At 31.9% G+C, this 26,724-nt stretch overlaps 2 protein-coding genes across 6 annotated transcripts; one reads left to right on the top strand and one right to left on the bottom strand.

The window, feature by feature from the left end:
* Positions 1-9,262: 9,262 nt before the first annotated feature.
* TRS120 (transport protein TRS120) lies at positions 9,263-18,093 on the bottom strand. 4 transcript variants are annotated; one of them, XM_068615404.1, is made up of 10 exons: positions 17,540-18,093; positions 16,598-16,804; positions 16,264-16,446; positions 15,317-15,420; positions 15,096-15,155; positions 14,463-14,751; positions 13,000-13,295; positions 11,499-12,376; positions 10,201-11,142; positions 9,263-9,866 (listed from the first exon to the last, which is right to left on the bottom strand). In XM_068615404.1, exons 1-10 carry the CDS (start codon positions 17,948-17,950, stop codon positions 9,646-9,648), a joined length of 3,591 nt encoding a protein of 1,196 aa, XP_068471505.1. In that variant the 5' UTR covers positions 17,951-18,093; the 3' UTR covers positions 9,263-9,645. The 4 variants fall into 4 exon arrangements, with proteins under 4 accessions (XP_068471505.1, XP_068471506.1, XP_090155148.1 ...); XM_068615405.1 differs by having other exon boundaries at positions 16,584-16,804; positions 17,540-18,050; XM_090299022.1 differs by having other exon boundaries at positions 14,412-14,751; positions 17,540-17,983.
* Positions 18,094-18,182: 89 nt separating this feature from the next.
* On the top strand, positions 18,183-24,405 carry ALF4 (aberrant root formation protein). Of its 2 annotated transcripts, none has more exons than XR_016518841.1 (14): positions 18,183-18,361; positions 18,596-18,772; positions 19,388-19,537; positions 20,053-20,125; positions 21,086-21,267; positions 21,375-21,434; positions 21,566-21,716; positions 21,813-21,872; positions 21,967-22,057; positions 22,156-22,235; positions 22,362-22,433; positions 22,596-22,673; positions 22,769-22,972; positions 23,360-23,411. XR_016518841.1 is itself a non-coding variant. In XM_068615403.2 (14 exons), the coding sequence occupies exons 1-14, from the start codon at positions 18,272-18,274 to the stop codon at positions 24,061-24,063; spliced, it is 1,839 nt and encodes a 612-aa protein (XP_068471504.1). In that variant the 5' UTR covers positions 18,183-18,271; the 3' UTR covers positions 24,064-24,405. The 2 variants fall into 2 exon arrangements, 1 of the variants encoding a protein (XP_068471504.1); XM_068615403.2 differs by adding an exon at positions 23,843-24,405 and having other exon boundaries at positions 21,967-22,235.
* Positions 24,406-26,724: the final 2,319 nt, after the last annotated feature.

Below are 26,724 nucleotides of genomic sequence, written 5' to 3'. Positions count from 1 at the left end.
TGAATTTAAAAAAACTACTTTTAATTTCAATTTTTGTGCTTTACCTTGCCATTAGTAAAAGTATGTGCAAATAGGCAAATAGACTATTTTAAAATAATATAATTCAAGTTGGTGTAATTTTTTTTATATGGATTGAATTCTAATGTACCCTTGAATATCCAAATTTTTGTGGACTCATTCTCTATGTAATCCCATGATTTTTTTTTCAGTATTATGAAATATGAGAAAAGTTGAAATTTATCATATAATATATTTTTAAATTGTATAATCATAAATGCATTTTTTATTTAAAAATGTATTATGTATTCCACACTCTAAAATTTAATTTGGGATTATAATTTAGAAATCTACTATACACAATTCAAAAATATATATTGAATGTAAAATCTAAAAATATAATTATAACTTTTGGATTAATTAAGCAATCTAAAATATATTTTTAAACTATTTGTTATGAAATGAATTTCCGTTTTTGAAAAAAATTATGAATTATACCATCCGAAAATGTATTCAAAATTATAGAATAAAAAGTTTATAAGTATCTTTTTGAATTGGGTATTCTAAAAATAATCAAATTTCATAATTTAGAAGTTCAAATTACAATTGTAGATTGTACAATTTAAAATTTTTCTGGTAGAACATTCTTTTCAAATTGTGCAATACAAAAAGTTAATCATTATAATTACGAATTGTATGATCCAAACTCATACAATGACCATGATTGATAACTTCATTGAATATGGTAAATAATATATATTTGAATTTTTTTAATATTTTGGCTTTCACATCATACTAGGAAATAAAAAAGACAAAGGGTAAAAATAAAAAAAACAAAAGAATAAAAAGAAAGAGAGAAATTTTATTCAATAAATATCATCATAACTCTCTATACCGAATGTGAGTATATTAATATAATTTCTATCTTAACAAATATCATAATATCTTATTATTCACAACTTAAGCAACATCACTCTAACAAATCCATGAAAACTAGAGTAACTAGATATTGTAGAATTAAGATGTTGATTAGATTGAGTGAAGGAATTCTTCATGATCAAGTTTTTTAGAAGATGCATGTGAAAAGATTGACTTATGGATTTGTATTCTCTCAATGTTACTACTTCTCCTGAAAAATCAACAACTACTTTGATTTTGATAGCTTTGTTTCATGGCTAATGATGGATTTTATCCCACTATACATGTATGCAATTTTCTTTTAATAGGTTATAAGAAGGAGCAATTGGAGTTTACAAAAATAACATCCAAAAAATAGATAGATTCTCAGTATTATACAAACGTATTCACCACTTTTAGTGTTCTACCTTTTCACCTTCACATTCCAACCACTTAACTTCACATTTCATATGGATTAAGCAGCAAAATTGATGGATGTAGAAGTACTCACACTTTCGACTGATGCTTCAAAAAAATTTCTTGTAATGAAGTATCATACTTTATTTAACCTTCATTTCAAATATCCTTAAATTAATATAAAAAACTCACATAAAATAAATCACAATTAGATAAATATACTATAAAGTATAACTTTTAATATATAACTATTTTGAGTTTTTTTTACTAAGAAATTATTTGTGTATATATACACACTTTGTAATTAGTTTACACATATTATTTTTTTTATATCTCTAATTCTTATTTAATAGTATCTAGAGATATGAGGTTTCAAAATACTCTTTGATGTTCACCTAACCTATTATATCTTATGCTTCATCTCACTAAATTATATAAAAGGTTTAGATGATAATTTATTTGAGTGTTGTTCTCGTCAAAATGAGATCGGTTGGAATTCGGGTGGGCTTCGAGTGATCTTCCTTTAAGCTCTAGTGATTCAGCTTCCAAGGAATGAGGAGGGACTTTCCACCTGTAGAAAATACTTTGAAGCTCAAGTCAGTAAGAACATCAAATTCTGTGTATATAATATAGTGCCAAAATTCGAGTTGAGATTACTCCCCGTGAGTGATTATCTATTTATAAGCCTCCATGGGCTTGGATCTTTGACACTGGTTTCAAGTTTTAATGTGTCATATCATGGTATTTTCTAATAAAATCTCTCAATATCATATAATGTATATAAATCGGAGTATTATGTAATATAATCAGAGAATTTATATAATATAAAATGGGATATTGTGCAAGTAAATCAGTGCATTCAAAGAGGTCGAGATATTGTGCATATTAAAATCACGTTAATTATCTATTAAGATCACGTTAATTGTGCATTTATAAGATTGATTCCCATAATATATTTTTATCTAAATTAATGTTATTACACTAACCTAATTATGTAGGATTTATAATAATAGTTCCAAAAATCATGATGATCTTAACTTTAGGTTACCTGACGGGTCGGACCAATCGGTATATGACAAACCAAATTCAGGTACAAGTCTCAATAATAATAAAACATATCCAAAATTTTGAATTTTGAGAATTTTTTTATATGATGCTCAATTTTTTTTATTTTTAGTACACATTAAATTTAAAATTACAGTTAAATTCCCATATAACTTTTTGTTACACACATATGGACATTTAACATTGTTACCTCTTCAATAACATAAAAAAATCATTGTGTTGACTGCAAATGAACCAATATTTGGTTTAGGTGTGTTTTTGTAACATGCATCCACGATGTGACTTATTTTTCCGCAAAATGCACACTGATTTGGACGTTAGAAACCTTTGTCTCTTCCATTTTCTCTTTCATTTTTAATTACCATACAGAAAACGAACTTCATTGGTGGCACTCTATCTAACAACATCATTTCATATTTCACAGCCAAAAAACGATCTTAGGAACGTAATTTGAAACTATCACATGCAAATTTCTGAATCACATAACCTTCCACAAATCATTCTTAGTATAATTTTTACTATAATTATCACAAATGTCATTTAAAAATTATTTGTTAGTTTGCGATTATATAATAATATAGAATTATTGTACTGTTAATGCATGATTAATACACACACATCGATACTTACTCAGCGGGAGAGTAAAATTCTGTTTACTTAAAGCTACAAAATAAAATAAGAAACTATATTATATGAAAAGCTTTTCTCATATAGGATACAAATCATACCATGGGATAGAACCTACAAAATAAAATAAAAAAAAGTATACTATACAAGATTAAAAATATAAACTAATTTATGTGCAAATTAAAGGTAAAATTTTTAAAAAATTATATAAAATAATCTATAAATTATCTTATGCACAAATTAATTTTAATCTATAATTTGATTTTTTATATATTCATTTATAAAGGTTTTTTATTGAAAAAACCATCCAAATAAACCATAAATAACTCAGTGAAATTATTTAATCTAAAATCATTAATGAATCACATCCAAGAGATTTTGGTAAGTTAATCAATAAGATTATGTATAATGTTAGTAAAAATAAATTTAAATTATTTTATTTATTTATATTATGCAACTAAAAATAAACGTAAGAAATTTATCCTTAATTCTAGTGCACTTTACTTTTTTTTTTAAATTTCTAATTTATTTTCCTTTGTCTTTTTCTTTCTTAAATATGTTACTCTTTCTTACTCTCTTTATTGTTTCTCAAAATATCACCAACACGAGAGAATGAACTTTTTTTCATGCTTTTTTTTTTTGTTTGAAAAAAAGGAGGAAAAAGAGAGAAAAGTTTGATGAGAAAAGGGGCAATATTTACATAGAAGAAGTTATTTATGTGTGTGAGAGAGAGAACCATTAGAAAAATTGTAGAATTAGACTGTTACAAAAATGAAAGGTAAAATTATAGGGATACAGCAAAACATAGGATACTATGACAGAGTTGGTGAGAAGGTGAAAAAAACGAAAACACAAAGAGCTGCTTAGATTTAACAATAAAAAAACCAAAGATAACCAAATCTTTCACCAGCTTAAGGTTTCAACAGAAACTCAAACACCCCATCTTTTATTTTTACACATTTACAACAAAAAGGTGAAAATTGTGGGTTAGAAATGAGCTCCCATTTACTGAATATAGTCAAAAAAGAAAAAGAAAAACCCAAAAGAAAACAACAAAGTTTCAACAGAAAAATCGCACTCACGTTCATCCCACGGATTCTTCGGAGTTTCCCAACTCAAACAATTCCCAAAATATATACCCAATAATCTCAAAAATCAAAACCCCACAACCCTCTTTCCCATCCAAAGCAAAAACCATAAAAAAATTATCTTTTCTTAAAAAACTATCTTGTATTGTGTTTCTTCACCATAATTTGAATTTTGTTGCTATTGTTTTTGATAACAAAGCAACAATGCAAAGTGGTATTAACCGACAACAATCTCTGAGGGAGAAGTTCAAATCTTCCCTATGCTGTTTCTCGGGAACTGCGCAGAACGATTCCATGGAACATGGAGAAGGGTTTTACAGCAAGTTACGCATACCTAGGACGCCAATTTCTCCGGCAGGTTCCACGTCATCCTCGTCCTGGTTCAAACTAAGGTCACCCCCGAGCACCGAGTTCGGGAATGACCCTCATACACGTGTCAGGGGGCGGAGTCTAAAGTCCCGCATGAGTCGCAAGTTCCTCCATCACCGTCAGTCACAGTCGGCGGACTTTAGCTACGACCCTTCCAGCTACGCCCTCAACTTCGAGAACGAAAGCCCCGAAGAGATTCCCTTCAGAAACTTCAGCTCCCGGTTGCCGCCCTCGCCGCCGGTGGAATATTCTGGCGAATAATAATAATAATAATTTAATTGTTTACTTGTTTTATTGATTAATTAATTGGGTGATTAATTAACTGATTGATTAATTGGGTGGGTGACGCGGGGATTAACGAATTAACTAACTTTGGAATGAAAACGGAAAATGTATTTGGTGAATTGTGAAGGTTCTCATGTTGTGGGCAAAGATGGGTGGATACTACTACTTCCCCTTGTATACAAGACCTTGATTGTTAAATATAATTGTTTCATGGGTTTTAAGAAACTTGCTTATCAACTTCTCATCATCCTTGTAATTTGTGATTACTTTTTTCATTCATTTCAGGGAATCATTCTTTTTTAAGAAATTGGTGATCATTGCTTCGTTTGAATTTGTTTAGGGTAAATTCCGATCGAGGTTGAAAATCTGATGCATTTGAAAATTTGAGGCAGAAATAATATTGAATTGGTAGATTTATTTGAGAGAAATTTTTTGGAGGGATTACTAAAAGTAGCACCTAAGCGAATTGTGCACAAAATAATTTTTTTTAGTTTTCTTCTAAATTTTGAAAGTCCATTCAAGTTTATTATTGATCATCTCTAATTTGAAAAGAAGATTATGCAGCAGGAAGAATAACTTTGGTCATGACGTCTACTTGTTGAAGACGGAACATATGGGTAAGTTTTATGAGACCTTCATGAACTTTCTCTATTACTATACTATATGACAATCAATTTGTATATACTTTGTTTTTTTCATGGAAGACTTGATTTGAAGTTATTTGAATAACAGATTGGTTATTACAATACAAAAGTGATGGTGTGTGTTGGATTTTGAAGTCTAACATAAGTATAAAAAAGTTATTGAACTTCCCAGGTGGTGGCAACTAATGCCATAAACTCAGCTTCTGAAGAACTTTTGGAAACAGTTGGCTGCTTCTTTAATTTCTAAGATATGGGAGAATGACCAAGATAAACAATGTAACCATTGACAAATTGTTGAGAATTAGGTCATTCAACCCAGTCGAAGTCACTTAAAGCTTTGAATTGTATCTTACTGTCAGTAATATGAAATATTTCCTACCCCTAAGCTTGTTTAAGATAACGAAGAATGCACAGATGACAATGGGTAGTAGGAGAAGAAATAAACTGACTCAAGTGATCAAGAACGTGTGCGATTTTGGCCAAGTGTTGGTGAGATAAATGAGTATACCAATTAGTCTTCTGAAAGAGGTTGGATTATTGAGTGGTTCTCTTATGCTAGATTTGATGCGGTTGGAGAAATTCATGGGAGTAAAAATAGGTGTAGAAACAAGCATTCCTGACTCATTGAGAAGGGTAAAATTGTATTTTCTCTAACTCAATGTATATGTTTGTTATTCATTGTCACCTCAAAACCAAGAAAGTATGTTAAATCACCTAAATTTTTATTTTAAAAGCTTGATCAAGTAAAGAAGTAATGTTGTTAATGTCAGAAATAACATTTTCTGTTAAAATGGCATCATCAACATAACCTAGCAAAGCTTATCTTTCAATTGGAAAATTTCATAAATAGAGAATGATCAGTTGAAGCTTGTTTGAACTTGTGTGAGAGAAGAAAGTAAGAAAGTTTGGCATAACATTGTCTATTAGCTTGTTTAAGGCCAAAAAATGATTAGTGTAAATGACAAATTAGGTTTTCCTTATTATATTTCAAACTTTGGGGAGTTTCATGTATATTTTCTCATGCAAATCTTTATATAAAAAACATTATCAACATTCAATTATTTAAGATGTCAATTATGTATAGTACTCAAGACAGTATTGTAGTTAATTTTGCTACATTAGAAAAAGTAATAATAAATCCAGACCTTCTAATAAAGTATAAACTTTAGCTACAAGACAAACTTTGTACATTTCTATGGTACCATCAACATTATATTTGATCTTATATACCGACTTGTAGCTAATTGCAACTTTATTCTTAGAGTGTTGTTTCTTTCTAAAGCTACAAGTTCTTCTTTCATTCTTCTTGTTGTGAGACAGTCCCACAACTCTCTGGTTTAGAATTGTCATCATTGAAAGAATAACTTGTATAAAAGAAGGTGATAGTGTAATAAGAGAGACAAAAGATTGAATCGAAAATTTAACTTTGTTAGAATCACAAGAAGCAAGAGTAGTTTGAAAATCATGAAGATATGCAAGAATGACTCTTATCTTAGTGGATCTTCAAAGCAGAATGATCATTAACAAAACTAGTAGTGTGTTCAATATTCTCATTTTCAGCCCCAATTTCAGTAGGAACTTCATTAGCATTAGGAATTTGAATGTTACTATTTTTTTCTTCAGGAAAGTCATTGGTGAATCTAGCCTGGTCATAAAAATAGTTAAGGGAATCTAGAAAATGTTTTCGTTTTCCTCAAATGAATGTGTATAGGGAAAATGATTTCCATAAAATATAACATTCTTAGAAACATTAATGTTATGAGACTAAAGATCATAAACAACATAACTTTTGATGTTTGGTTTGAAACCATAAATATCCCAACTTTAGCATGAGGGTCAAGCTTTTTCCTATTAGTAGTAACTGTAGATATATAACACGAACAATTTATTACGTAATTTTTCAAAAGGATATTTTAAAAAAAAAGGAGTGGAGATGCAATTTATCATATAGACAACATATTTCACTATATAATTCCATAACTGCATAATTCCATAATTGCATAGAAATGTTAGACAGAAAAATAAAAGGCATGTGTAATATTTAAAATGTGTTGATACTTTCTGTTACCATCCCATTTTGTTCAGGTGTCTCAATGCAACAAGTTTGATGTGTAATTCCTTTAGCATTAAATAATTTTTCATATCAAATTTTGGTCAATTATCTGACCTTATGATACAACTTTGCAAAATTAAGTGTCATGAAGTTGACTAAATGATCGTGTGTTTAGACCTTATTTTTCATGAGATAAAGTTAAATATATTAAGTATGATCAACAACTATATTAAGAACATATATATAACCATTTGAAGAGGATTTTGAACAAGAACCAGTATATATCAAATCAAACTATTGGCTAGCATGAAAAGCACTATGAAGAAAAGACAATTTCTTTTGTTTTACAATATGAGAAATATCACACTTAAAAAAATTTGTCTATAGAATATTTTTGTTTCATCATAACTAACCTCTGAAGGATGAACAAATTTGACATGCCAAATATTATTATCTACAATATTACAATAGGGAACAATAGAATTAACTTTCCCATATTGAGTTTTAGCATATAAAGGTCAACATTACAGTCAGCTAAACCAATTTCTCTCTTTTTTATTTTCAATAACACAAAAATTTGAAGCAAATATGATTTCATAATTAAAAGCAAAAACCGACTTGAAAATGGAAATTAAATCGTATGCAAAATCTAGAACATATAAGACATCTCTAATCAAGAAATTATCATTGAATCTGACAATCCGAACATGAGTGGCCATCACCTTGGATCCATTAGGCAAAATAACAACTATAGGTTATATTTATTTATAAGAAACAAAATTTAGGAGGGAGGAAGATATGTGAATTGTGCCTGCTAAATCAATAATGCAATTGATTAAAGTTTCTCTTTCAAGAGAATTGAGATAGGTAATATACTTACCTTGATGAGTGTTGCAAAAATTTATTGATTCAACCTAGTTAACTGCAGAAGCATTTTTACTGCTATTGGGATAGGCAAACATCTTGATATTCCCAGATTCTACACAGAATCAACTTTTATGTCTTGTTTAGTATCAAGATTATTAATAAAGATATTTTTACCATTGAAGAACTTGTGCCCGAGTGGGTAACCATGTCTCTTGTAGTAGACATCAATGAAGTGTCCACTTTTGCCACAAGAAAACATATTTTTCTATTAGCAATATTTCTATTGTTCATATTTTCAAAAGAAAAACCTTGTTTTCAATAACAAACAGACTCGATATGGTCATTTATTCCACAGTGAGAACATGTGATAGTAGTAGCAACATTGATTATTTCACCCTTTATGCAATTATTACTTTAATTTTATATTTATCTAATTATAATTTTTTTTTCACACTGAATAAAGAAAAATGTATATTTGAATCTTTGGATATCAACTTTTTTGTTATAACTATTTTATAAAAAATCCTTTAATAAATGAGAATAGGAAAAAAATTATGCCCGTTAAATATAAAAAATAAAATGTAATTTTATTTCAAGTACAGAAATAGAAAATTAAAATCTACAGTCGCCGATCGGGATGGAATTAGTAACAAAGACGATACATGTTAAGACAAACCAACAAGAAATATAATATAATGAATTCTATGTGTCAATTTAATATTTCTTATTTAAAATAAAAAAACAACAATAATAAAATGAAAATCAATAAAAAATTATTTGATAAGACATCAATTAATAAAATCATATGTATAACATACAATTAATACACGAAATATAAGCATGTAATGGTAAATCTTTCTATAACATCTTCCTAGTCTTATTTGTTAAATAATATTTTAACACGTTTTATGTTTGTAAAAATAAAGTATTTATGAAGTATTAAAGAAGAAGAATTTGTTAACAATGAGGGCCTCTTATTGTGTGTAAAATAATCAAGTAAATCATCTACCAAAGCTGTGTTAGGAATACGTACAACAACAAAAAGATGTCTAAGAAAATAGAACAAAGTATCAGTGTTTGCAAAAATAAACAAAATTCCCAAACCCTCTATCTTATCATAATACATTCCACTCGATATACAGAAAAAATCCCATGTCTTCCCATGAATTCTTAATTTGGAAAGTTCATATCAAAGAAATTTCAAGCAGAAGAATCCCACATGCATGACCTTGTGCAACTCGAGCATCATTTTAAATAACCAAGGGAAAACCTCATACTGAGAGTATAAACTGTGAATGATATCTGCAAAGTTTCAAATTTGATTTATGGATAATTTTCATGCAGTTCCAAGGACACGAACGTGATACGGTGGTCCACGACAGAAAATTGGTTCAGCAGCCGAGGTGGTCTTCGCACGAGCACGAAGAATGTCATTTGCATCATCAATCACTGCTGCAGCAAGTAGTGTATACTCTCCAGGGACAAGAAAATGTAAGCAGAACGAGTGTTTAATTTGTTGAAGTGGTGGAATTTCCATAGCAATGTCACTCAGAACACCTGAAAAAGAGCGATTAAGGCAAGCAAATTCAACGAGACCAATAATGCATGCTAATTAGAAAAGCCAATCATGAACTTAAAAAAGGTTTAATACGTATTTAGTCCCTAAAATATTATCAAATTCTAGTTTTAGTCCTGAATTTTTTCTTTACGTTTAGTCTGTGTTAAGTGATAACGTGACATCTACTGCCGACAGGAACTAAAATGTTAACGGAAGAAAAGTTCATGGACAACGAACAGAAACTTTTTTGTTCAGGGACTAAAAGTAGAATTTTAAAAAAAGTTTAAGGACTAAAAACATAATAAACTCGTTTATAAAAATAAAAGGAATTACCTGTCCATAGAACAGTCGCTTTGGTACCATCTACACAATTTTCCCCGGCTACATCTCTGCATGTAATATTAAGACTCATTTTGAGCATATCTTTAGTATTATTACGAACCAGAACTTCCATTGGTGTCATTTCATGTGCAATCACTGAACCTTTGGAAACAGCAGATTCAGATTCTTTATCAGGTTCAGTTTTTTTTGATTCCGAATCATCTCTAACAAGCCTGAAGCCAAACGTCAATGGATCTGGAAGTAAAACATCCATGACTGATGTTTGGAGAGCAGCCTGGATAGCTTCTTTGATATTTAACTCTCCAGAGCTATTTCGTCCTGAATGCCATCGAACCTTAATCCTAGATATGAGGTTCTTGATGCAAGCATTTAGTTCAGCTTTGGTGTTCTTCTCTGAGAAGGATGCATTTCTTCCTCCACCATTCCCATCTAACTGGGTATCCTTTATAAAAAAGGAATCGTCAAGGACAGGTAATTTAAAATGCTCAAGAGGCACTAGAACCCTTGCTGAGCAATCTCTATCAATTCTTGTTTTAGGATAGACATATTCTGTAGCACCCTGATCAGTAAAATGGTTGTTCTCATTGCTTGATTTCTCCAGTTTGACAGAGACATTGATTTCAAACACAACGTCAGTTGGATTAGATAACTCAAGTTCAAGGAATCGCAGCCCCCAACTTCCTCTGAAAGGATCTATTTTAACCAATCTGTCCATTTTTGTCTCTGAGTCAACATGTTCACCAGTAGACTTATTATTTACATCCAACTTTGGAAGACTTTCACCAACATGAGCAGGAAACTCCATTGAAAGAAGCTGAGCCTTCACAAAGGACAAGCCCTGCAAAACACAAATCTGCAGTGGAACAACAAGCCGTCTGCCAGGGGGCACAGTAGATCCATTTGTTGGAGTATCTTCAGAGGTTTTCATTGGACCTGAAATAGATGTTGAAACATCACTGGTTGCATACATAAAGGACTTCACACAAGATAACAACGGTCCTAGCAGCACATGAAGCTACGAAATGAGAAAATAACACCAAGAAAATCATTAAAAAGCATGTTCTGCACAAGACTTAATATGCCATGAGATGGGAGCTATTGCTAATTACAGAATAGCATGCAAGTGAACCTAATGGTATAAAAAAAGGGGGGCAAATTTAATTAAATATCAGAATAGAAAGAAAAAAGGTTTGATCTTAATGTGTTCCAGTGTAAAGACTGCAGATTGAACAGATAAGTTAATCCAGAAGAAAGCAAGAAATACTACTGATTGTAACTGAACACAATACCAGCGTAGTGGAACAACAGCGATGGGCTGATTCCATCTTTGGAATGCCTCATATAGTTCCCTGAGACAGTTTTCCCAGCACCAGCATCTGCATCCACCAAGCCAACCTGCCAGGCCCTCAAGGTCACAGGGAATGTAACTTCTGCTCCAGGTCTCAGAGGGAGGCAAGATTTCAAAGTTTCAGAAGAATATGAAATTACAGAATCTTGATTTTTCCCGGACAATGAAATATGGGCCTGTTCAATTGGAACAGTACCTGCATTAGCCAGGCGAATCCACACATCCCGAATTTCACCTTCATATAATATGATGGCTCCATCACCTCCAACAACATGAGATACCAATAATGGAAGTGGTGGTACAACAGATATATTGGGAACAGACACATTTTTCAACTTAGGAGATCCACAGCATCGAAAAGGGTCAGAAAGGACCAGCCCTTGTGAGGCCCCAAGAAGCAGATTGTCAACCTCTTTAAACAGATGTTCAGTAATAACACCAAAACAGTGAACAATACACCCAGGAATAGAAACTGGTCCCACTGATGTTGGAATGCCAGATAAGGTGATCACTTTTGAAGAATTTGGTAGAAGGCTTACACTTACGGGGAAAGCATCAAAATTTCCAGAATGCACGGATAGATAGATGCTATCAACCCTTAAATCAAAGCCACATGGGTTTGCCAATTCCACCAAGACCTCAACAGGTTCTCCAACAATCCAAATAAGCTCATGCTTCTTGATATTATTAGACTCTCCTTTACTGAATGGTGTATAAATGAAAGGGCCAGAAGGAGCAGCACCGGCCCACCAGTCTTCTCTAGCAGAACTGCGCTTTATTATGTCAATTTGTGTTGGGTGGAGAGGAAAGGAATGCAGCCTGGAAGCAATGAATAATCATGTTGCTATTTTGTTAGTTCTCCAAATTTGTGTGATTCAAGAAATTAGCATTTGAAAAACTTAATAATGATCCCAAAGGAAAAAAAATTATAAGGATTTTTCCCACAGGAAAAATAAATATCTCAAGATTCTGAAAACCCAGTTATTGTGATATACTTTTTTCTAATGCTATCACAAACAATTTAGTTATTTCATTCAAAAAAAACACTTCAATCATTGTCGTTAGCTCTCAAAAATACCTATTCAATATAACAACATAAACAAAAAAAATATAAAAACATTGATATGGGAATATTCAACACCATATGTTGGATAAGTCAAAATACAGTAAAATGGAATGAAGTTAAAGTTTTGATAGGGAATATTCAGAAAAAGGTAGTTATAAGCCAACTTTCTGAAAAATATCAGTCATCCTTAACTCTAGCTTCATTTTGCATAGTACAAATGAGCTGGCATTAAAAGGATTACAACACTATAATTTAGTCATGATATGAGTTGTGGTTTAGGCAAATCTAATGCTAAATAACTCAGTGGTGATTGTCTGTTGTATGAGTTAAACATGATACGACTTGTGGTGAAAGAAATCTTTAAGGAAGTAATTACCTCACAAAGGGTAAAGCAGGATCAGCACAACGAGTCCCTAGTGGCAGCCTGTCAGCTGAATTTGAAAGTGCATTAGCAAGGCCATTTTGCCCAGCAGGTGTTATTAGAGGATAGTAGGATCTAAGGAGTCGTGCTGCTGCACTCCATGCAGTAAGAGGATCACCAGCACGGACAGCAGAAAGTAGAATTTCTCTTAATACAACCATCTGGAGGGTACTCCATTGAGACTCAAATAGTGAGACTGCTGATTGGTGGTTTGTTTTCCCACTATCAGCATTATTTGATACAATTCCATTCTGCAACGAAGCAACAACTTAAGTTTTAATTTTATAAATGCACGAGCTTGTTAATGATAAAAGTCATTTCAACTATCAAATTTGCTTGAGCTCAGACTTTAGTCCAAGTTTTTTATACTAAAGTGAAAACTTAGGATAATTTGAGCTGTCCACTAAAAAATTTAAATACAAGATGCAAATACGCAAACTCAGGCTGCACAAGTTAATTGGAAGCACAGAGATTGAAATAAAAAAACGCTAATGCCATATAGTTGACTAACTAGCTACATTAGACATTACTAATTCCAAATCAGATATTCCTTTCAACTCTTTTGTTTTAAGACTAAACATTATAACATCTTTGTATATGTCAAAGAGATGTTAGAGATGTGTTTCCATTGTGATGTTGGACCTTTACTCTTCTAAATATAAATTCAACAACTCAAAGCACCATATTTACTTTGACAACTAATGAGATAGATTAAACATTGGTCTCAAGGAGACAATAAAGCTTAAAAACTGTATCATATTTAGTTTTACTTAAAGAAAAAAATCAATGCTCAAAATGCTTTTCCATTATTATCATGACTTCTATTTTTTTTTTTTTCATTCCTAACCACCATCAGAGCAATAACTCAGTTTTCCAGAAAATATTTATGAGCAGTAAAAACCTACCTAGACTACGGGTACGGTTAGTCAAACCAACCAGAGAAAAGAGTTGGCAACATTTTAAGCTCTTACAGAATGGTTTAGGCTTAATTCAACTTTACAAAACTAGATTATAAGATGAGGATTACTACCATTTATATACTGTATTTTGATACTATATCTACTAGATGTGAGGCTTGGGTTTTTCCTAATACAAAGTGATTTAAATCCAACTCAATCTTACAAAACTAGCTTGTAAGATGAGGACTGACATCACTTATAAATGTATTTTGATACTATTTCTAGACAACATGGACTTGGGTTTTTCCAAATATAAGCAAAGAAAACCAAAATCAGATCCAAGCAGTAAGGCAACACCCATACCAAACTAATAATGTCCAGTTTCAATGCAAATATGTCAAACCAATGATAACTATCTGCCCAATGCATAAATTAATTATATAGCATGCATATATATTTCAGGTATACCAATTGTCAACCAAAACTTGGTGTTCTGATTGGTTAGGCTTGGTAACTCACACGGTGCAAAGAATGATCAGAGAGAGATGATCTACTTTGAACATGATAAGCTTTGGTGGTCATTGCCAAAACTTGCATAGCACTAATGGCAGCCAATCTATTTTCTTGCTGCAGATATAACTGTGCAACCTGCCTTGAGAAAAATGCAGCTTTTCTATGGTATCCAAGACTTCCATACAGACGAGCTATTTCAATATATAATATGAGTCTATCACTTGCATCAATTAAAGATTTAGCACCATCTGCAGCTGTGGTCAACAACTCTACCACCTCCTTGGCCAGCTCTCTCCTGTTGATTGAGAGAATTTAGATAAAATTTGACAAAATGATGGAAAACAAGAATATTTCTTTATGAAATACTGCACCTCAAATTTCTTTAAAATTTGTGAATACAATGGCAAAGATTATAATTGTCAACTGTTTTGGTTAATCAGACTCATTGCTTTGCAAATTTAATTTGTGAAGCATAAGCTGATATGTTGATCTAACTTCTAAAAGCCAAAGAAGTGAAAAACAAAATTCATGTCGGAATGGACATGGTGCATAATCTTTATTTAAGAATACTCTTAGATGTACTTAATATTCAAAACACATCACATTTATCAAATAGTAATAGCTCGGAAAAAAATGTACCTGCAAAGAAACCTTGCTAATTTCAAAGTAGCTTCAAGTTCAAAAGTTAGGGGAGAAACTCTGCATAAAAAGATTAAAAACAATTAAGATTGACAACCAGTAGTAATTGGAATAATCTGCGAGAGGTATAAATACAAAAGATTAATATAATTAGAGAAAGCACAAATATGGAATGGGCACAAAGAGATCAGTTAATGAAAGCTCAAAGCAGAGCATTTTACCGCTGAACATTATCTTGTGACTTCTTGTAATTCATGATCACAATATTATAACGATATCTAACTTCTTCTTCCAGTGCTGAATCTTTTTGGCCCATACGGTCAATCTGGTACCATAAAATAAAATAATTAAAAAATATAGAGATGTTTTTTCCCTTGCACTGTCATTACCTCATTTTATAGACCTATTAAATACTTATTTATATTTTAAGTGAAGACGGTCATAGGTACTATACATGTCATGCTATAGTAGCTCCAGAAACAACAGCAGCACCCAAGTTTACCTTTAGATTCATGAGAACTGCAACTGTCTAAATAATAAAGCAATAACCAAATTATATCTAACGTACAACATTTCCAAGTTCAACTAATTTTGACCTTTAACCTCAGACCCTAACAATTTATATATCCATAATCCAGAGAAAACAAATGTCCGAAAGATTCATATGATTGTCTTCAGCAATCTCATCCTTTTGTTTCAAGGACTAAGATAAATATCTTATTTAATTTGAGTGCTAATGAGGACAAAGAGATTTTAGTCATTAGAGCTTTTACTTTGGAACCATGGCCTTCTCACTAATTGATAATTTATAACTACTTAGATAGTTACAAAATGAATACTTCTGTTCTTCTAACATTGTGTGCAACTACATGAGAAATAAAGCACTAGTAAGTAGTTAACTCAAGTAGGTAGATCAATAATATACAATTGCCAAAGTGATCTTCAATTAGTTTTCAAATTAAAAACTAATCACAAAAAGAAGTTTCAATTTTCAAACCAATGCCATTTAATGTACAATCAACAAACCAATGCGAACAAAGTCTATGGAGTACATGTACCTTCTCAGTGCTACACTCAGTTCCCATAAAATACACAACACATCATGACCATAGAGGCCATAATGTTAAATATTAAATAAAACAATAATGAAAAGAAGAAGAGAAAATACCAACAAGGCACAGACACTACCCTCCATTGCTCCAGCATACCAGAAGTAATCACCAGTTAACCTGGAAAGTTCCAATGCAGTAGAATAATGAGCATTGGCATCGACAGGGGAGCCTGCTAGCAAACAGTAATCACCAATGGTCTTCTGAGCACGCCCAAGCCTTCTCTTTTTGGCCTTGATAACCTGGATTCCAAGAACACACTCTCAAGTATGAACCTAACCGAACTCAACCACAGAAGAAAAAATAAATATAAAACAAATGCAAATAGTTTTCACATAAAGCCACTAAAAATGAAAAAAATAAAATAAAATCAGGACACCTAAACATGAACACCTCCTCTGAGCTGAGACTAGCTTGAGAATCTAAAGGCGTCTTGAGAATGGTTCCGGAAGATTCTGCCTGAAGCACCCATTTCTCAAACTCCATAAGCAGTGACGCAGCAATCTCTTGCATCATTGTGTTCAAGTGGAACTCCAATGTAGGACGATCTGCAGGAGGAAACAACCTCAAATTTCCCCCTTTCTTACTTCCATCCTCAAGCTACAAAACCAAAGATAAAAAAAACTATTAGACCATTCCATTTTGATCCATTTCTTCACTAAATAGCAAAAAACAGAGAAATTAAGGAAAACATATAACAAAAGATTGTTTCTTTTCAATCCATTTATTGACCAAATTGCTAAAACCAGAGAAAATGAAACAGAAAAAACCTACAGAACCATTTTTCAGTCCATTCCTTCAATAAAAAATGTCAAAAAATAGAGAAATAAAACTATAAGACTACTTCTTTTAGATCCATTCCTTCACTGAATTACAAAAAATAAAAAGAGGAAATTAAGAGAAAGTATAAACTACAGAACTTTTTCTTTGGTCTATTTCTTCATTAAATTGCAAAAAACAGAGGAAATAAAACCTCCTGAAATTCTTTATCTTCTTCGATCCATTTCTTCACTAAAGTGCCGACACATGGGAGGAGATTAAAGTAAAAAGAAAAAAAAACATAACAGTTCTGTTTCGATCTATTTCTTCACTATATCACCAAAAACAGTAAAAATTAAGAAAGAAAAACTACAACATTGTTTCATCTAGTTTATCGAAATGCCAAAACAAAGGAAATTAAAGTTATAAAATCCTCTAAGACAGTTCGTTTCTTCTGATCCATTCCCTCGCTAGGAAATTAAACCAAAATAATATTACATTAATATTTCGTATTTTACCCATTTCTTCACTAAATCGCCACAAAAATAAGAAATTGAACAAGAAACGAAGCACGACCTGCGAATCGTTTGGGCAGAAGGCGAAACAGCGATCGACGAGGGAAGAAGGGAAGGACTTGCAGGCATTGGAAAAAACGTCGACGGCGGTGTCGAGATCGGGGGAGGAAGGACAGTGGACGACACCGACGACGGCGAGGGTTTTGCGGTTCGACTGAAAGTCCTCCCAGGGGCTGGGCGGCGCGCCGCCGAGGACGAACTTGAAGCGGAGGGAGCCGGAGTCCCAGGGCTGGACGGCGAAGGGGGACTTCTGGTGCTCGGTGTAGAAGGAGCTGATGGCAGAGAGCGGGATCGTGTGCAGCGGTATCAGCATGGAGTAGTAGTCCCGCAGCAGGTTCGACGGCACCGTTCCGATTGGAACCACCGCCACCTGAATCATCGCCGATCCTTCGATACTCACTTCCGGCTCCATTGTAATGGTAGTGCTTCGTTACTTCCTCTTTCCGAACCAAGTTCACTGCAGAATGCTTATACCATCACCAACATTTCAGAAAACCTGAAATTACTTCTATATCCTCCTAGATTTCCTATATACTTTATAAAGAAATAATTAGTAATTAACGAGCTTTAATAAAGTTTAGAATAAGTTAAAATATTAGAATAATTATTTACTCATTAATTAAGTTTTTTGCTACTTCACCTTTGGATTTAATGACTGTTTTGCCCTCATCTTGTTCTTTAAGGGGTTTTTCGTTTCAGTGTCGAAGTTTCTTTCCTTATAAATTTCACTCTCATGTCGGTCTCTGTAGAGCGCGAAATTGCATCGTTTCGGGATTCTGAAATTCGGAACAATCTTCGAAGAATTCTCGAGTCATGCTCGAAAGTAAGATCACTCACCTTTTTTTCAGAAAAATTGATTTTGTGAAATTTATTTATTTCTGTTTATATATAATAATGCTAGCAACTATTACTCGTAAGGATTATTGTTTATGTTGTTAATTTTTAAAATGAAAGCTTGAAATTTTAAAATGAGTGCTTATGCTTGTGTTGTTATGAGTAGAAAGGTTACTTGTTTACTAACATGGTGATGACTGTCATGGTATTTTATACTTGGTAGTTGGTTGAGGCTGGAGATTTTCATGAGTCTGAAAAGACGGTTTCAGAGCTTGTCAAGTTTCTTGATTCTGTGTATGATGTTGCTGTGTCTGATCCGGATAGTGAACATGCTGAAAATGAAGCATTTGAGGCTATATCTGAGATCCATAGCTATATCTGTTCTCCTTCTCTTGACCAGGTGGGTGAACTTCAACACTTAATTCATGTTTCGCATTCAGGATTTTTAAGTCTTCTAATTCCATATCAGCCTCAGCTACTGCTTGGATGAATTTCTGAGTTGTAGGAGAAGAAAAGAAAAAAATGTGTTGAATGTTTTAAGCTACAACTATTGCACTTTAGCTTTTAGAGAAGTTAAATTAAGTGAGCTTCTATGATAGTTAAGTGCGTAAGTTGATTTTATCTTATGTGAGAAACTTAATTCATTTTATCTTCTTATTTTATATAGGTGTGTGTGGAGAGATTTATTCAATTACGACCTTAGAAAAAATAAAGAAAAAAGGAAAAATTTAGAGACATGAAAACAAGATTCCCTGCAGTCAGCAACTTGGAACCATTGGGTGAAAGTTAGATGACTTGTATTTAAACTTGGTATATCGGACTTAAAACATGCATTCCAGATTTGAGTCATTCCATTTCCATCCAATGGTGACAGTACACTGGCTATGTGGAAATGCTAGCTGTACTGAAGCCGGCACCATGGGGGGCATCTAGTTATGCTTTTATGAAACTAGAAATGGGAGATTAATGATTCTATGGGAAACTATGTGATGTTGATTGTTTGGTGATGTGACAGGAAGTTGTTGATGCCCTTTCCTTTGAACTGCCAAAGGCTGTTTCAAAGTTTGTGGGGATTTCAAGTAGATTTTTGGACATGGCAACCAGCATTATCGATCAGTTTATAGTGAAATGTGGTCCAAGGGATATGCTCTCAATTCTCTGTAATGTAAGCTTGTCTTTATTGTGAGTAAATGTATATTAGCACTTCAAAGACACACACAATGTCACTTTAATACTCCCGTACTAGTTGACAATTCTATTACCTATTGGATGTTTGTTAAACAATTTTCAAATGGAGAATCCCAACTAATTAAAATGTGGAAGACACGATTACCATTGAAACCTCCACATTTTCTGATATACCTACATCTCATTCCACATGATTTGTCCTTGGCTCGAGATCCCTTTCCTCCCCTCTTTGTGGACAGCCCATCACTTAACCCTCACACCCTCTACTCACTTGTATTTCTGACTTCCTGCTAGACCTTAGTCCTTGCTCAGTTTGAAATATTCACTTTCTATATAATGATGATCTTCTATCCAAAAGAAAACTCAAATTTTCTCATAATCACGTCATAGTTTCTTGCAAAAGACTACTAGCCAGTGACAGAGTGACATTTTATTGATCTATTTTTTATTAATATATTGATCATATGCTTCTGTTAATGTAATTGTGAACAGACGTTAGGTTACTCAAGTAAGATCACCAAGGCTGCCAGTTACATTATCCCTCCTTTATCAGGGATCTCAAAAGGTATTTATTGCATTGACCTTTTTAACCAATGGATTGAATATAAAAACTGTTATATCTGTTCAGTGAATGAAAGATGGAAGCAATTACCTTGTTAATGCTCTTCCAATGTAGAGCATGTGAATCACTTGACACTGGATTCATTTTATGAAGTTTATTTTTTGGTTTTGGTTTTGTTGAATCTAAGTTGGTCTGGGCCTTTTATGAAGACAACCCACTCCTAGTTATTAGCCACTCTGGCCTTTACATTTATAATCCAGGCTCGTTCTTTTGTTCACAGCCTGAGTCGCATCAAATGTATGGCTATATTATGTTTATATTGAGAAAATTGACTATAAAATTATGGTTTGTTGAGATCAATTGTACTTATTTAGAAATTGTTTATTTTCCACCATTACTTTCTAAGAAAATGATAGGATCAATTTAAAGGAGATGATTTAAAACGTATTGATGCTGTATATTGAGTTTTTGTAAATTTATAAATGAAGGATGAAACTAGAAAAGCAGTTCCTTACAGGACAATATGCTTTTGGTTCAGCATTCTTGTGTGACAATATATTTTGGGTTGAAATCTAGAGTTTAGCAGGACTAATAACAATCAAATTTGACACATTATTTGTTTGGGTGAAGTGGCATCATATATTTTATTACTGGACTTTTATATCTAATCTCAAATAAAATATAATTAAAATGAATATTCTCAAGGTCCTAAGCTTCAGCTTGATACTAAATCACCTAGTCCTGTTAGTTGTCAATTACATGCAGTTTTCATTGGGCTCATTTTATTCAGCAAGATGACCAAGGGATAATTTGTCTTATGACTTAAGCAAATATTTAAACTTGTAAATTATCTTTGTTGATGAAATGCAAAACCTTAATGCTAGTTTTGGCTCACTGTGTTCCGTCAATGATTTTAAGCCACATTATTTGAAGTTTTTGCTCATACTTATTTTGTCTTTTCAGTCTTTATTTCCCTTCAGAGGCATCAGTTTGAGCAAGTAAAAGAATCTGTTCCTATAATACTTAATGTACTGAAAGTCGTGTCTTTGGAGTCAGAAGAAGAAGAACAAGAAAAAGAACTAGAGGATGTATTTGACAGAGCTGTTGGGATTGCAAATTCTATATGTGAAGTTTGCAAAAAATTGGTCAGTCAATTTTAAAACAATGATCTTTTCTTTGTTAAGATATCTTGAATGGCTGATTTATTTTCAATTCTGTTGCTGATGTTTTTCTCTTTCCTCTTATACAATAGGAGGGTGATGCAAAGGAGAAGCTCCAATCTCTTCTTGGTCTATATGTCCTGCAATGCGTGGTACATGTCTCTGTACTGCATTAAAACTAATTGTTGTTATTTGTATTTCTTCCTAACTAGTTCTAAGTAAAATGGAGATATGGTTTTATTGATTTTAATATGATTTAACATGTTACCACACACTCTCCCAGGCTCTCATTTCAGCTAGTTTAGGGTATAAAGCTTCCAGTTGTCATTCGTTTGTATTACAACTATCACAAATTTCTTCATACTGTGGTTTATCATATCTCAGTCTAGTAACAACTTATGATGTTGAGACTGTGGCGGGCTCCATTTTTGGAGGTAGTACTCTTTGTTCACCATATTTCCATAATTTTTTAAACATAAGCACTATTTACATTGCTGTATATTTGTCTGTTAACCTCCTCAATTTTCCAGAAGAGAAAGATCTCTATATGGGTTTCTTATCTCATGTCAAACATGGTGCTGCTCTTTTAGGTTTGTGTTTGAATAATTACTCTATAATTGAATCCATGCCTTTTGTTTTTTTCCTTTCCCTTTCACTAACCCATCAAACTCTATTTTTTTAAAGTAATTTGGGGACTTTTCTCGGAGGAGGTTGCTTATACTAAAGAAAATTTGACTGCCATCAAGGATGAGCTTTGTAATAATCAAACAAAAAGGTGGCAAGCAATAGGAATATTAAAGCAAGTACTTACCTTTGTAAATCTTCCATGGGAGTTAAAGAAACATGCTATCGACTTCTTGCTTTGCATCACAGATGGAAGTGTCTCCAGAAACTGCAATGAGGAACATTCTGAATGGTCATCATATATGCCTAGTCTTTTTTCAGCTTTGCAGGTTGTGTTTACTGCAATTTGTGACTTCAGTTTGTTTATCATTGTTCAATCTTTTACTTCCTCAAATGAAGAAGGATTATGCTGATGTGATATATGTTTCTCTTTTGGTTACACATTAACCTTTCAGGCTATAAAAATGGTTATCATGCTTGCCCCAGAGCCAGAACTTAGGAAAAAATCCTTTGCAGTGCTAAAAGGAGTGAGTTTCTAATACTAGCAGCACCTCTTTTATGGTTATAAATGCAACATGTGGTTTGGAATTTCTGAAAAAGGGATAAATGATGTTTGTTAAACTGCTTAATATATCGAGCATGATTTTCTTGATATTTTTATTGTACTGTGCTAATGTTACTTAAACCAGGTACTTGCTGATATTCCAAAATCTCAAAGATTAGACATTTTGAAAGCATTGATTACCAATACCGACTCTTCCTCAATGGTAATGCCCTGCCTAAATTACAATTTATTTAGCATTGTTGTTTATTTTCTGTTAAAAGTTAAATCATCTAATAGTGATCTTGCACCTTGTTGAAGATCGCCATTTTCATGGAACTTATCCGGAAGGAAATGCACACAGCAATCTGCAATAGTAGATCAACAGTAAAAGATGCCCCACAGATAGAAAACAAAGCATTTTTGGATACCTCATTTTGGAATCCTGGGGTCATTGAGTTGGTCGAGTTGATTCTAAGACCTCCACAGGGTGGACCTCCTTTCCTACCTGAGCAGAGTGATGCGGTATTCTTCCTATTTTATGTGTTCTTTGTAATTTATGTTAGGTTTAATTAATCAAGTGGTCTCTATACCTACACCAATTTTTCATTTTAGTTCTTATATCGAAAAACCGTTCGTTATGAACAACATTTTTTATGTTTTAACTTGTGCCTTCATTTTGTAGTAGTTTTACACTGCCATAAAAACAGACTTTTTAGGTATAGGAACTAAATGAAAAGTTAGTGTGGGTAAAAGGACCAAATGATTTATTATACCGTTGTATAATCCGGGTTTCTTGAAATGCATCTATTAGAAGAAGCATTTGGAATAATTGTCATTTATTTTTGGGTTATGAATATGAACTGATATGAAAAGGTTTTAAGTAATGGCCTTATTTATCATGATTCACAGGTGTTGTCAGCCCTCAACCTATACAGATTTGTATTGATGATAGAATCTGCAGGTATATAGCATCAATTAATTATCACTTATGGGAAAAATTACTAACAAGAAGTCTTGGTTGAAAAAAATATACTAGTTCAAGCAGTGATTAATGAGTTACAAGTTTTTTAGTTAATGAACCACTTGAATGGTTAGTTGTTCCTAAACGGAAATGTGTACCTTCAATATTCATTTTACAATTTTTCTTGAAACATTATAATTCGTGATTTTGAAGCATTATCTAGATGAGATAGTGTTAGCAACATACTCTCTCTTATTGATTAAAACTTATTGAAAATTTTAAAATAATCACTAATACTTGTTAAATATGAAATGAGACTTTAAAAATTGTGATTTTCAATAAATTTAAACTAATGATAGTGTGTGTTGGTAGTATTTATCTAGTCTAAATTGAGTCTAATTTGGAAGGTTTTACCATTTCCTTGGTAACAGAAAAGACAAACTGCACAGGAGTGATGTCAAGGAACAGTTTACTGAAGGCCTACAATGAATGGCTGCTTCCTTTGCGTACCCTTCTGACAGGTATAATGACAGAGAGCAAGAGTGAGTACGATGAGTTTGCAGTTGAAACTGTATGCACCTTAAATCCACTTGAGTTGGTGTTGTACCGGTGCATTGAACTTGTAGAAGAGAAGCTAAAGCAATTCACATAAGTTGCCCTTAGCAAGGATTTTTGGAAAAAGTTTTGGTGCATGTTATTTTTGAAATATTGGTAATCTAAAAGCAAGGCCATCGAATTGCAATTCAAATTGTAAATCATCCTTTCAGATGCAATGCAATTTATAGCATGTTTGAAATTTCGGATTCATGATGCCAAAAAAATGGAAGTTACATGGATGTTTATCATGGTTCAGTGTTTGAGTTGAATTGTCCATGGATGTTGAAATTCTTCCCCTTCTATATGCTTTGGGTGGTATCCCTATACAATAACCTTACATTTGTACAGGAAATTATAATTCAATTCCTTTCAGCTGCTTAATTCTTCTGAAAGTTTTAGTTTGTATAAAGAAATTTAAATATATTAAGTTTTCATTTTATTTTTTGTTTAGATAAAGTATTTTGATTATCATTAAATATAAAAAATATTCTAATAGTGAATAATGTTTAATAATTTAAAAATATTAATTAGTGATATTTTTTTCAGTTTTAAACATACAAATTATTTTCATAAATTTTTTAAACTGAAATTTTATTAAAATAATGTACTTTAGCATAGCATATTTTAAATTCTCTCTATAAATAAATTACCTTCTAAAAATATGAAATGAAATGTTTAGAAATGTTCAATTGTAAAAGAAAAAAAAAGTGTCAGGTATATGCACAACCCACCTTTGGCATTTTTTTCACAAAATTATATTATTCATACAAAATATACTTTTTACAGCACTAATTTTTGTCTCCATATTTCATTATCACCTTTTTTGTCCTTTCTTTTTTTTATAAATAACTCTTTTTTGTAAAATTTTATTGTACTAACACGATTTATAAAAAATGTTTACAGCAATTATTGTACCAAAGAAGCTGACAAAGGAATTTGAATGCTATTGGACCCATTTAAAGACCCACCAAATAAGTTAATTCAATTTCAACCTTTTTCTAGCTATTTATATATGCTTAGATGGAATAATAATAATTCACACAACCTCTTATCTAAAAATATTAATTCTTCATCTATTTAAATATTTAAACTTAAGAGAAAATTGGTTCTTATATAATTGACAAAGTTAAATTATGAAATTTAGATTCTTTGTTGGATGTTTTTATGTTGTCTCTTTATTGTGCCACCAAAATACATTAATTTAGATATTTTAAAATATATTAAAAAAATAATATATTAAAATCAATATATTTTGAAGGTATATTAGAAGAACAACACCAAAAATATCAAGCAGCAGACAATGAACTCGAAATATTGACATTGACAGTGGATTAAGAGTAATTAATGATTTTATTATAGCTAAATAGAACTAGTTATTTATATAGATATTGTTTGCTAAGGTTTTCTCTGTTTTACTCTGTATACTTTTCAATATTTCTTAAAACATGCACACTAAATATTATTTAGTTATTTTTGTCTTTTTCCATTACAATATGGTACTTTTCCAATTATAATACTGTATCACATTAATTTTCCATCCTTAATTTCTACTTCATGTCTCTTCTTTTATCAATGAATGACTGAGGATTCCATGACTCAAACACCACAATAAATAATCATAATTCTTCTATATAATTATCTGATTCATCTTAGAATCTAAAATAGTGCGTATTATTTTTTTTTTTCGCAATCCAGAGTTATTCTCGTTTGTTGGAAACAATTACAATAAGATCTTGTGATAGATACTACAGAAAAATAAAGAGATAAAGAAATAGTATATAAGTAGGTGTAAATCTTATTTTATAAGTCGGTTTTAAAAAATTGAATTAGGTTTAATCTACTTTTTAATATGATATCAAACTATTAGAGTCTTTCTTAAAAATAGTTTGTTGGGTTTAGCAAGTCATCTACTATCGGGCCGCTATCAAACTATTTATGATGTATATATAGTCTTATGCACGAATTAGCAGATCTTAGCAGTGTGAGAAAAGTGTGTTAAAGATTCTACACATCGATCTCACCTTATAAATCAATTTTATAAGATTGAGTTAGACTTAAAATCGACTTAATATTAAGTTAATGGATGGAAGCATTACTCAACAACATGTAGAAAACAATTCCTTATAACTCGTCAAAATATCAACATGTAGAAAACAATTCCTTATAACTCATCAAAATATTATGTGTGTATAAACTTGTACTTTCTCATTTTCTTATATTTATTTATTATAAAAATAACTCTAACAAGAAAGGTTAATGGATCCATATAACTAAAGGACAAGATCTTTGAACTTTTGAATGCACATATTACTAGAAAAATAATACTCACGTGTTAGGTCGATTATGGGTAGAATTTTGGTGAAGATGCACGTTACACCAACTATTAATCAATTATATAAACACACAAGATTATATATATTATATATGTGTGTGTCTTTTTCTCTTTTTGTTCTAATAAAACTTAATGATTTATTGGTGTCACGTATGTTAATTATTTCTTAGTGACAAGAGACTCAGATACTAATTTGAAAAATTTGTCTCTAATGTTTGTAATGAAATGCCATTATTAAGAATAAAGGAAGGAAGAATAACTACTAATTCATTAATTATTTTGTTGATAGAAAGCTCAAATTGAACCAACCCAAATAATACTTCAAGAACAAACCAAACCTCTATGATAAGTTTATGAAAAAAATGAGGATTTGTTTTTAAAATC

Source organism: Phaseolus vulgaris, chromosome 1 (genome assembly GCF_051622355.1).
Source record: "Phaseolus vulgaris cultivar YP4 chromosome 1, ASM5162235v1, whole genome shotgun sequence".
NCBI lineage: Eukaryota > Viridiplantae > Streptophyta > Magnoliopsida > Fabales > Fabaceae > Phaseolus > Phaseolus vulgaris.
Note: the sequence above shows the minus strand (reverse complement) of the source record. Positions and strands in the feature narration are given on the sequence as shown.

Coding starts and splice junctions, on each gene's coding strand:
- ALF4 (XM_068615403.2), top strand. CDS start 18,272: ATGTCGGTCTCTGTAGAGCGCGAAATTGCATCGTTTCGGGATTCTGAA. Junction 20,126..21,085: donor TTTATCAGGGATCTCAAAAG/GTATTTATTGCA, acceptor TTGTCTTTTCAG/TCTTTATTTCCCTTCAGAGG. Junction 22,236..22,361: donor GTCTTTTTTCAGCTTTGCAG/GTTGTGTTTACT, acceptor TTAACCTTTCAG/GCTATAAAAATGGTTATCAT.
- TRS120 (XM_068615404.1), bottom strand. CDS start 17,950: ATGGAGCCGGAAGTGAGTATCGAAGGATCGGCGATGATTCAGGTGGCG. Junction 16,805..17,539: donor TCTGCCCAAACGATTCGCAG/GTCGTGCTTCGT, acceptor TTGGTTTTGTAG/CTTGAGGATGGAAGTAAGAA. Junction 9,867..10,200: donor AGCGACTGTTCTATGGACAG/GTAATTCCTTTT, acceptor GCTCTTTTTCAG/GTGTTCTGAGTGACATTGCT.